The sequence below is a fragment of the Sparus aurata genome, chromosome 22 (genome assembly GCF_900880675.1).
Source record: "Sparus aurata chromosome 22, fSpaAur1.1, whole genome shotgun sequence".
In the NCBI taxonomy this organism is placed as follows: domain Eukaryota; kingdom Metazoa; phylum Chordata; class Actinopteri; order Spariformes; family Sparidae; genus Sparus; species Sparus aurata.
The window spans coordinates 20,995,843-21,007,781 of record NC_044208.1 but is presented as its reverse complement, the minus strand read 5'-3'; the positions used below and the strand labels follow the sequence as shown (position 1 = coordinate 21,007,781).

Sequence of the window (11,939 nt, the reverse complement as noted above, 5' to 3'; positions counted from 1 at the left end):
CTTTTTTTCAAAGTAACTAAAAAGTGGTGTAATAAGTAATATAATCTATATTCTACGCAGAACATAATACTGTATCAGAATCAGATTTATTTTGTTAGTCACGCAAACGCAAAGGACAGTACAAGTTAAAAATAAGCAAAGTAATAGTAAAAAATAAACAATATAATACAAAGGTAAAACATAGAAATAGACTCGTATATACATAATCTGTACTATTGTTTAAAATGAAGGTTTAATATATTGCATTTTGAAAGGAACACTGCTCATCAGCACACTTTCCAATTCAGCCTCGTTAAGCAGCTGTTCACACTACAGAAACACAGAGGGGCCTCCACACGCTGCAACACATGCTTATAGCTTCATTGATCCAACTAGTATCTGAGATTGCTGATAATAATAAGTAATTCGAATAATTTGCATTAAAAACACACAATGCAGATGTATAAACGATTTCAGGCTAAAGGCAGGCACTGGTCAATGTGTCCTCTATTACCTGTGTCACTGCACTGAATACTTCCTGTGATGACCTGCAGGTGGAGACTGTCAGCATCCCTCACTTACAGTAAACTGTTGAGAAAACAAACTTCAGGCCATCATGAGTCATTTACTGTTAATAGGTCATTCAACTGAAAAGTGACACTGCAGCAACCTTTTCTCAACCTTTTCAGCATCACTTCTCCACATCTGATTCTCTCTATTACACAAGAATCAGGCACACAGCAGACCCTTGTGTGTTCTGTTTTTAAATAGGTTCAGTCGATGACACAGAAGAGGCTTTCAATTTGTTTTTTTCACTTCTTCCCACGTGATAAAAAAGCCTGAATCATTTGCCTCTCCTCCGCCAGCTTCCCTGGAATACAGATGTGGTCACTCATAATAAGACTCGACTGTCAGATCCGAGCAGCTGCTGCCGCTAGTGTAAGATTATAATCTAGGATTCCCCCCCTCCCCCCCTCCAGTCATTGCAGAACCGCAGATTGTAAACCGGACTATTTGTGGAGCGAATTCGAGGACGCCCTCGGTCGATGAGGAAGTGTTTCATCACACGCAGACTGACAACACTTTGGAATAACCTGAGGAACTGTTTCCTGGCTGAGACACTGTGTCTTAAAAGAAGAAAAAGCACAGAACAACCTAAGGTGTGTTTCTTAACCTGATGTGAAACTATGCGAGGGTGGGAATTTACCACCATGTTGTTTCCCACATTGACAGAGGGCCACGCTCTTTTTTATTTTGTTGTTGTCTTATGAGAAACGGGTCAACCACAAACTCTGCCGGTGGTGAAATAATGACCATCATTTCAGCTGCAGTCACTGTTCAAATAAGTGTATAACAGACAGCATCTGAGAGGCCTGAAACACCTTCACATCAGCAAAACAGACTGGACTTCACACCTTCAGTGAGTCATGACCTTTTTAGAAGTGAACATTTTCAGTGTAATCAAACCCACGGTATGCGTACCGGCGTTATTTTTTACGGTCAACAGCGTCTACTCGCTTCTTCTTCACTTTCCCTCAGTAATTCAGTGCTTATTAGAAACCTCCCACGGTCATTTCCAGGGAAGAGAGGCCACAAATGAGGGCATCTCGCTCTGCTATCTAAATCAAAAATGGCCCTGAAGGGGTTTTTTTTTTCTTTTCCAAGTGTGAGCGAGGCCCGACGAAGAAGAGTTGACAGCAGCAGTTGACGCACATCCACGCCTGTGCTTTTTCTGCCGTCGCTTCTGTGAAATTGTTTGTTCAGGATTTACACTGTCTGATCAAAAGTGTGTCGCGCATCAACTCCATCTCGCTGCTTCTGCGAGCTCGACTGAGCAGCGGAAGCAAAAGAGGGAAACTCTCCTTGTTTTAAAGCGGACTCAGACGGAACAGAGCATGCAGAGGTCAGACTTGAATAGATAAACAAATGGAATAAAAAAATTGGTTTGTTGTTTCTTACTTTTTTCACCAATGTTGAAATGATCTCAATCCACTCAACTTAAAGATGTTAAATAAATAAGGGTTACAAATCATGTGCTTCCTAATTTTTATTCTATTTTATTGATTTTGTTTCTCAGGCCTCTCGTCTTTAGTCCCGGGGCTCGGTGCCTAAAATCAAGAAGCATCGGCAGCAGAAGTTGAGCATATCACGCTGCAACAAAGCAAGAACACGCAACAACGAGTGAACGCAAGTGAGCGCAGACATGACATGTGAGGCACTCGTGATTATTCAGCATAAAGATCGACCGATTAATCTTTGTTCAGGCGACTACTGGAGGAGCCTTTCTGGAGAGAATGTAGACTCTGCTCTGTTTCCACAATTTCAAAATTCTGGCTTCTCAACTGGAATAACTGACTCTGAGGAAAAATTACAATAATTGTTGTTTAATTAAATGTGAAATATAACTGTCGTTATGTTATCAACTGTCGGTCGACGGCTGATTAAAGTATGAATTAATGCAGGATATACCATGAACTGCTGTTACAAATAATCAGGGTTACTGGGACTTGATTTAATCAGTTCACACCAAATAGATAATCAGTTAACGCTCGTTGATTCACAGTTGAGTTCATACATGACTTGATGTGCGACCGCATTAGCTGGATTCCACAAACAGAGACGTCTTTCTCCTCAGCCCCTCTGACAGCAGGACAGCACCTTTTCTCGGTCAACCGGTTGTCGGATGCAAACATTCACATAATAAACACAAATACAGCAGCGTAAACGGACCTTGAAATCTAGCCAACTTGATTGCACGCCAGTTTTTTGTTTGAGTTTACATGCATTTACCCAAGGCTTTACCTGTAATTATTTCTTATTTTTCATAATCTGAGCACAGCGAGGGATTGGAGATCTCTTTTGCCATTTTGCATTTTAACATTACAATTCAATAGGTGGCTTGATTGTAGCCTATTAAGTTTCAGTCTTGACACTCAAAAGGAAAAAGTTTGCTCTTACTGATACCCTATTAAACACACGGTATGTAATTTCTGCTGCTACGAGTCTCTCATTCAAAAGCAAATGATGTACTTAGCTAAGGATCGTGGGAGTCATTGCTGGCTTAACGGACGAGGTAACGTTTAAAACGTTTTATCCCAGTCATGTTTAGTCTCGCGTGCTGACGTCCTTCCTCGCTCTCTGACTCTCTGCCGCAAGTTACAGAGACAGACGACCTCGGAACCAAACTGCAGGTTTCTCTGAAAATTGTTGGACACATTCGGGACGATGTGAGTTCACAGCTGATCATTATACGCAAGAAGGGTCTAGTTGATATTTTGATGCAAAAACGTTACATATGATATCTTTAAATGTGAGCTCATCACATAAAGCTGCAGCAGTGTTAACAGTGAGCAGCAGGAGTTCATGCATTAAACCATCACGAGTTGCGAATTAGCAAACTATATGATTTGTGGTGTTATTATAATGTGCGGCCTGCACCTCGAGGTCATTTCACGTTTGGAAATGAGCTGAACACAGAAAACGTGCCGCACTAAGTCCAAGCCACCGCCTTTGTTTTGTTTTTTTCTATATTTGTACTGGGATTGTGTCTGAGTCCTGGTTAAAAGCCGCAGAATTTGACTAATCAGCTTTCCTCTGCTGTTCTCTCTCTGTTTTCTTTTTACAGTCTCAACTCTTTTTTGGACGCCGTTAAATGCCAAGCATTAGAAATGTCTGCCCTTGCCCAAGCTCTTCAAAATTCCTGTGCTGGTAGAACATGTTTTTGTGTGGGAGGGCTGTTCTGCCAAGCAAAGCTGTTTTGGTCCTGATTCGTTTTTTTTTTTTTTTTTTTTTTCTGTTTTTTTTTTCTTTTTTTCTCCTCGAGAAAATCTTGCTCTTGCATCACCAAATGCTACCTCGTGATGGGGGCAAACAAGACGATAATACGCGAGCTCACATATGCAGAATTTAGCCGTCGTCACCCCTGATTTTGAATGCGGATCTTGTCGACGTTAAAGCTGCATGTACGTGTCAGACGCATGCGCTAATGCTCCTTGTTTTAGCCACTGGTAAAAAAAAATAAAAACACCAAAAATTCACTAATAAACCACTGTGTACATTTAGTGAATTCCACCTCCTCAGGCTGTACATTTTCTTCAAGATCCCCCCTCGTATCTACAGTCATTTACAGTGAAAGGCTAGGAGGGATTTTTGGGGATGGGGCTTTGGGGAGCCCCTTGAGCATTTCTCGGCGGCCGGGGGCCCCTCGGGCCGCCTGCTTCACCCTCGTTGCAGCTGGCGTGTCGCACACAAGAAAGCGTGGTGGAAATCACCAATACTCGAGAGGCAGTCATCCATGTGGAGTTTTAGGATGCGGCGTCTCTGGAGGATTTAGTCAAAACTCGAGATCACGCGTGGCTGCTAAATAAAGAGGAAGAGGGAATGCCCGCCTCGAACACATGCACCCATACACATGAACACCCCCCCCCCCCACACACACACACACACACATACACATGCACATTATAACATAAAAAAGGGGCATCAAGTTCAATTTCTTGTCTTTAAGGAGAAAGTTACATTTTCTTGTGTAATCTACAATTGTAGATTCACTGAAAGATACATCTTTAAAATGTTGTGTTTTTTTTAAATGTAGTCTGGTGGGTAAGTGTCTGAAACTACTTCCCCGAGGTGCCATCCACCCATATGTATTCAAAAGGCCACTTGTACCCCATCAGCATGTTATTTTTCTGGAGTTTACAAGATTACCTTATGTGCCTTAACTTTCCACCAGACATGTGACTTCCAGTCTAATGCAACTTACCCAGATTCTTACCAGAAGCCACATCAGATACAGCTAATTAGGCAGACAGCTAGTCTCACAGTGTGTGTGTGTGTGTGTGTGTCACAGCAGAGAGAGAGAGAGAGAGAGAGAGAGAGAGAGAGAGAGAGAGAGAGAGAGAGATAAAGGAAGAGAGCGTGAGCGAGAGAGTGAAAGAGAAGGAGGAGTGACAGAAAGGGAAAGAAAAGAGGGAAGAGACTCATTAAGGCAAGTTCTTCTCAGCACTCGTTCTGCTACACAGACTCTCTCTCTTTTCTCCCTCTCTCTCTCTTACACACACACACACACGCCACACACACACACACACATATACTCAGAAAAACACAAAGCAGAAGTGGACAGAGACACACGGTTTCAGTCGCCGCGGTTGGCTATGGCTCAGGGCTCTGACAGCAATGACACAAGTTACAAGTCCCCATCTCCTGGAAGCAGACCGGTAAGTGTGCGCCTCCACGTTCACTCTCTCTCTCTCTCTCTCGTGTAAAAATGTAGCGCTGTTTTTTGTTCCACGTGAGGAAAGCCTACAGATGTACATTTTTGAAGCGTAAACATCAGATGCTGCACGTTTTTTCTCTCTCTCTCTCCACCTGAATCTCTTGATTTTGGATGCAGCGTTTTTTTTGTGTGTGTGTGTGTGAAGGCGCACAGCAACACGCTGCGCTCTCTCTGTCCTCGCTGGGCTCGTTTTTTTTTTTCACAGCTTCTCTTGAGTGTTTCACTTGCACACATGGGCTGCAGGCATGACTCGCTTCAAGTGTAGGCTTTTGTGAATTGCGAAAAAAAAAGAAGAAGAAAATCTCTCATCCAAGCGGTGGGAATCCTTTGTTTTGTTTTTTTGCAAGTGGCCAGAAACTGTGAATGATTAGAGAGCTGACGGGAACACACAGTGTGGTAAACACAGTACGTGCTGTGCTGATTTCTGTGCATGTGGGACTCCTCAGCATCCTGAGTGCTGACTGGTTTTTCACGTGCTGCTGTGTCCCTCAGACCAAAGCCACACTGTTGCTCCTCTTCTTACTCACTAAACTGTTTTTTTTGAATGCCCTTTACGAGCTGGGAGCCTCACTTCACAGCCATCTCCAGCAGTGTCAGTTGTTTTTGGGGTTTTTTTCTTCTTCAGCGGTGCGTTAACGGACGTTGAGATTATTAATTTCTTATCTCTTTGATGTACAACTGACTTGGCACTTTTTTTGGTGAGATGTGATTAGTTATTACGATACCAAGAAAATCGAGCATTCAGGACATGAAACAGGGTGTGCGTTGCAACTAACCGATGACTCAGCCCCTCCCCGACCCGGCCCTTCACATTAGGGTGTCATTTTTGAACCCATCTTCTGCCAAACTGCCATCAAAAACGGATAACAACACTTCCAACTTCACACGAAAAGCCCACCACCGCCAGCAGCAGCAGCAGCAGCAGTGGCAAGGGGCTGACGACATAAAACCACCACAGTGTGTTCTCGATCAGTACATTCAGGAAGCTTTCCGGCTCGGTGTTTACGTCACGCTAACAGTCAACAATCTGTGTGTTTTTCTCTCAGAGCTCCTCAGACGATGCGAAGAAGGTGATGCGGCGGGAGAAGAACCGGATCGCCGCTCAGAAGAGCAGGATGAGGCAAACCCAGAAGGCGGACAGCCTACACTTGGTGAGGAGACTCACGCTCAATCACCGGCGACAGCACACTATAACACTGACCTCTGACCTTTGGCAGAGACACAAGCCAAAACACATACAGAGAGCTGCACATTTTCAGGAGGATAATCAGAGATGGATTACTCGGAGGCTTATAAATAGCTTTGAATGTCCTGTGGTGCTGTTTACAAATCAGATAATGCACAATAGGTACGAGGACGCTTAGCACATACTTCATTAATCCGGGTATGTTGCAAAGTTCTGTAACAAAAAAAAAAGAAAGAAAAAGCAAAGGGGTGAATTTACAACTCGTTACTCAATATTTGGACCAGCTTCCAAACTGACCGCATGACATATACGAGCAAGAGCCTCCAGTCACTGCCTGTTCTGCTTTCTAAGTGTCCTTTTTCCAAGCCAAGCGGGACCGGCTTTGTACTATATTTACAAAAAAATGCTACCTGACCATGTGGCGCATGTGTCATGGCTTCTGTTGGGCTGCACATTTGGACACTGCTCTGTGTGTTTGCAGAAGCTTAAGGAATAAATTAACACGTGTGGGCAATCGCTCCCTTGTGCAGCAAGAATCCGGCACCTGGGGACTGCGGCGCTGAAAACGGCACAGGCCTGGCCGCTTTCGCTCAGCGCACCGATTGTTTTGTTTCATGCAGCTCATTTTCATGTGAGAGCTGCTCGTCACTTGGGCTTTTTTAATTACCTAGCTCTGCACATTGATGATATCGATTAGCAGAAAAATAGCAGAAATAAGCCTCTGAACATCTGGATTGGTCACCCAAACTTGTGTATGCGGCGTACTGTGTGCATTGTGTACTGACCACATATCCCCTCAGTGTGACGTCCTTGCTCAGGCCAAGACGATTACAAAATGTAAGATTTCATCATGTTTTCAGAGCAGGTGCTTCTTTGAACTTTATCAGATGTACTGAAAAAGATTTTGACCTACAGAAAAAAAAGCCACACCGTAGCGTAGGCAGTAGTAGATCCAGCGATTTGACTTGCTGAGAATCCTCCCTTTGTATTTTGCAGTATATTATCAATCGTCTTTAAATACTGGCGCAGACACAGAGAGCACTGGGGGGGGGGGGGGGGACCGCAGAGTTTAGTCTGTGGTTTTGCTTTCATCGCCTCACTAGATAAACAGGAAGGCGAATTTTCCCTCTCTATGACACAGCGGCGTGTTTCCTGTTTCTTCAGTAGTATTTTTTTTTCTTTCTTCCGTGTAAATGAGCTCGAAATCGTGTGTCGTGGGCAGCAGGGGAGAAAGAAAGGCAGTCACTTCTTGTAAAGCGCTGATAGCAAGTGGGCTGTATTTGGCTAAGTGACGCAAGTGCAGGGGTTTGCCCAGAGGTTCTGTGACAGTAAGGCCCCACAGCTCAGTGTTGTGATCTCTCGGCCACGGTGCGATGACCTTTATGTTAAAGTGGAAGAATTTCTCCCCTGCTATTCCCACACCAAAGAGACAAAAAAAAACATTTTGACGTACGGTTTGCTCTACTTTTATCACCTCAGACTGACGAACTGTGCAAAAGACAAGCGACACAAGGGCCTGTTTTGGAAAATGTAGCGCGTAACGTGTTAAAAGGGCAACTTTGCAGGTTATAGGTGAAGGTTAGGGTTGTTATTGTAAAAGTTAAAAAAATACCCGACCTAAATCTAGAGTAGCCATAATGCAAGCTAAGCCAATTTGTGTTTTTGCTTACTCCCAAGTGACATTTGGTCCTTAATTCTGTATAAAAGGAAAAACAAGTTGAATAGAATTAAAAGTTACGTGTAATACTTCCTCTATAGTGAAAATAATCTGGTTTTATTGCTTAAGTAAATTTATTGTTCTCCAGTAAACAACAATCAATGATCTTACCTGCAATACCATCTGATTTTAAGGCGACTGAAGAAAAGCACATGCATAAAAGTTAGGTTAATCTGTTACTCTAAATTGTCCATAGGTTGGAATGTCAGCCTTGTGATGAACTGGTGACTTATCCAGGTTGACTTATCCCTTAAGTGGTTTCAGATAATGGATGGATGGATGGATGGATGGATGAACAAAAGCATGTTTGAGCAAGTGTTAAAATACATTTTAGCCCGCATTAATGCCGACTATCTTCCAAACAATACTTCATCTTTATTTTTCTTATATGCACAGTTTTCCCAGCGACACTGCTCTTCGTCTCCAGACAGCCGATCACTATCATGCGCAGACTACATCTCGTTTCTGTTGAATGATAATTCACCCGAAAGCAAACGTGACCTGGTGCATCTGCATACGTATCTCAGAAAAATATCTTCATGTTCACACCCACAGAGCTGAATGGAAACTAATCGCTGCCACGAGTTTAAAAAAACAAGACCATGCCAGCAGCTCTGTGAGGCCCCACACAAGTGCTGCTTTCAGCCCAAAAACTAATGCCAGCATGCTAACATGCTAAAATGCTAAAGCTCATCATGCATAGGATAACCCTGCTGAAAAAAACAGCATAGACTAGCACCAAAACACAACATATGCTGGTCTTGCTATTGACTGGTCCCCATCAAGACCAGCATGTTGTGTTTTAGTGCTGGTTTTAGTGCTGGTCTATGCTGGTTTTTTCAGCAGGGAATTGAGTTCACCTTTTCATTTTACTGCATCAGTATGCTACTATTTGCTCATTAGCACTTAATGAATAGTACAGCTGTAACTGGGAAATGTCATTAGTTTCATGCTAGAGTGGCAATGCTAACATGCTAGTGCTTATCACATATAGGATTATTAAGTTCAACTGTGTATTTTACTGTCAGTATGCTAATTGAGCTAATTAACAATAAACACAGAGTACAGCTGAAGCTAATGGGAATGCCATTAGTTTCATGCTAGACTGGCAATGCTAGCATGCTAATGCTTATAAGGCATAGGATTATTAGGTTCACCTTTTTATGTCTTGGTGTCAGTATGCTAATATCTGCTAATTAGCACTAAACACAAAGTACAGCTGTAGCTAATGGGAATGTCATTAGTTTTTATTTCAGGTTCATGGCACACTAATCAGTAGTTGTGGAGACCACAAATGTCAGCCTCATACGGGTGCTCCATGATAAGTCAGAGGATCATCAGTAGGAGTTAACCTCTGAGTAACATTACTGTGTGTACAAAATGTCATACGATACTTCTAGTAGTTGCAAAGACAGCCCTGTTGCCTTTATACATGTTGTCGCTGTACATGAGGACAGATATGTTGAAATTTTACGTTTTCTTTATGTTTTACTTTGATGTTGGTGGTTTAAAGGACAGCACAAACCAAAAATACATATTTCCACTTACCTGTAGTGCTTTTTACCCATCAGGATAATCCACAGTCCTTGTTGTGAGCACATTCACATAGGACCTATTTTCTTTTTGTATCACCGAGAAGAAGGAAGCTAACAGCTAACATCATAGCCCGGCCAAGGAAGGCGCCATCGCTCTACCTCTTGTCTGCGCAGTGATACAGTGTTAAACAAAAGAGTTCCTACATGTGAATCCTCACAACAATGTCTGTGGATTATCTTGAGTAACCAGGTCATGATTTTGTTTTTAAAAAGATGTTGCTGTTGAGTTTTAAATGTACTTTGAGCGCCGCAAGCCGAGTGCAATGTAGTTCTATTATGTTCAAGAGGCGGCAGACAACTCTACGGCTGATATCTCCAAAACTATGCAACCCGCACCAAAACAATCTAGATGGATGAATAGAATGACAGGTAAAAGGAAAGATGTGCAATTTTGATTTTGGCGTGAACTGCCCCTTTAAAGTCTGGTCAGGAGATTCCGGTAAAAGCGTTCTCAAACGTCTGGTCTCTCGCTTAGCAGCAGTCTCGCCACGACCAACACCTGCTCCTGCATCCAATGAGAAAGTCAGCTCACACATATGTAATATGATACATGTTGTAAAAATGATGATATGATTCCTATGAAATGTACCAAATCTGACGTATCTGTGGTTTGCAGAAACATGTCATCCTGGCAACAGGGCCAAAAGGAGGTGGACCAATAGTTAGACTTTGCCACCGATGACGCGAATACAGTCAAATGTTATCTTTCTTTGGAAAATCATCAAAAGAAACAATATTGTTTCAGTTTGTGGTTTAAGCACTAAAACATAAAAAATAAAAAAAAACACCGGTATGGAAACAGGATATAATGCTGCAGATTTGGCTCCCCGATAACAGTCAATGAAACTCACTTTTATGTCATCCAACCTGAACCTTAAAACACTTTTATCTCTTAATGAAAGCATTTCCGCTCACACGTCCTCTCCCCCCGTGTGTTTCCCCCCAGGAGAGCGAGAACCTGGAGAAGGAGAACGCCGCCCTGAGGAAGGAGGTGAAGCAGCTGACCGAGGAGGCCAAGTACCTGTCGTCCGTGCTGAGCAGCCACGAGCCAATGTGCACCGGCCTCACCCCTCAGACCCCCGACCTCCTCTACCCTCCTCACCACAGCAGCTACCACCACCAGCACATCACTGTACCACACTACCAGCACTGACCTGCGAAAACGACTACTGAAAAAAAAGGAAGACGTGAGGCGGAAAAAACGGACGACTGACCTCAATGGAGAGAAAAAAAGACTGACTGGAGATTGTGTGCCTGACATGACAGGCCGACATGTCTGCTAAAACAATGACAGTACGGAGCCCAAACTGTACCTCGGCAGTGTTCACAATTATTTATTTCTCGCTCTGCTCATCTCTTTTGCTCTTACCTGATTATGAATATCAGTGATCTGTGTGTGAGCTTAAAAAAAGTACAAAAACGGCTCTACCAGTCTATGTTTACATCGGGACACAAAGAAAAAGAAAAAGAAAATGTATGTATGTATGGATCATGTGACTCAGACCATGCAGTATTTTTTTTGTTGTAAATTTGCTTATTTTATTTTTTTTTAAAGTGTCAGGGATGAAGGGAGAAGCCCGTCGTCCCCGTCGTGTTATTTTTATTTCGAGTTGTTTATATAAATGTGATTTCAGTGTGTTCGTGTAGTTCGATGATGCTCAGGAGCTTTTTATTTTATTTTATTTTATTTTTTTGACAGATTTGATTGTGGACAAACTAGAATGTAAAGTCAAGATCCTTGAAAATAAACGAAAGACAACAACAGAAGAAAAAATGCTCCGATTGTACCAAAAAAAAAAAAAAGAAAAGAAAAACGTCTGGCAGTGATGAGTGGGCATTCAGAGGGGTCTTGACTTGTGTGCTGGTGATGATGATGATGATGATGATGATGATGATGATGATGATGATGCTGGTTTTGTGAGGAGACCCAGCAAAAATATTTATTAAATGTGATGCCTTTTTAGGTGATTGTTTCTGTTTTCCAGAGTGATTTTCTTTATTCTCTGTGTGTGTGTGTGTGTGTGTGTGTGTGTGTGTGTGTGTGTGTGTGAAGTCTGTTTTGTGTCTTTAATGGGGTGGTGTTATAATGTGGGTGGTGTTGGAGGGTGGGAAGGGGGGGGGGGGGGACTCTAGATGGCGCTGTTCACCATCATGATGGAGGAAGCTGCTGTGGCTGACATTGGAAAA

General features: G+C 42.8%; 1 protein-coding gene across 1 annotated transcript; it reads left to right on the top strand.

Moving 5' to 3' along the window:
- The first annotated feature begins 4,972 nt into the window (after positions 1–4,972).
- Positions 4,973–11,725, top strand: batf (basic leucine zipper transcription factor, ATF-like). Its single transcript, XM_030405281.1, has 3 exons — positions 4,973–5,195; positions 6,301–6,405; positions 10,699–11,725. Exons 1-3 carry the CDS (start codon positions 5,133–5,135, stop codon positions 10,903–10,905), a joined length of 375 nt encoding a protein of 124 aa, XP_030261141.1. The 5' UTR covers positions 4,973–5,132; the 3' UTR covers positions 10,906–11,725.
- The last annotated feature ends 214 nt before the right edge of the window (positions 11,726–11,939 follow it).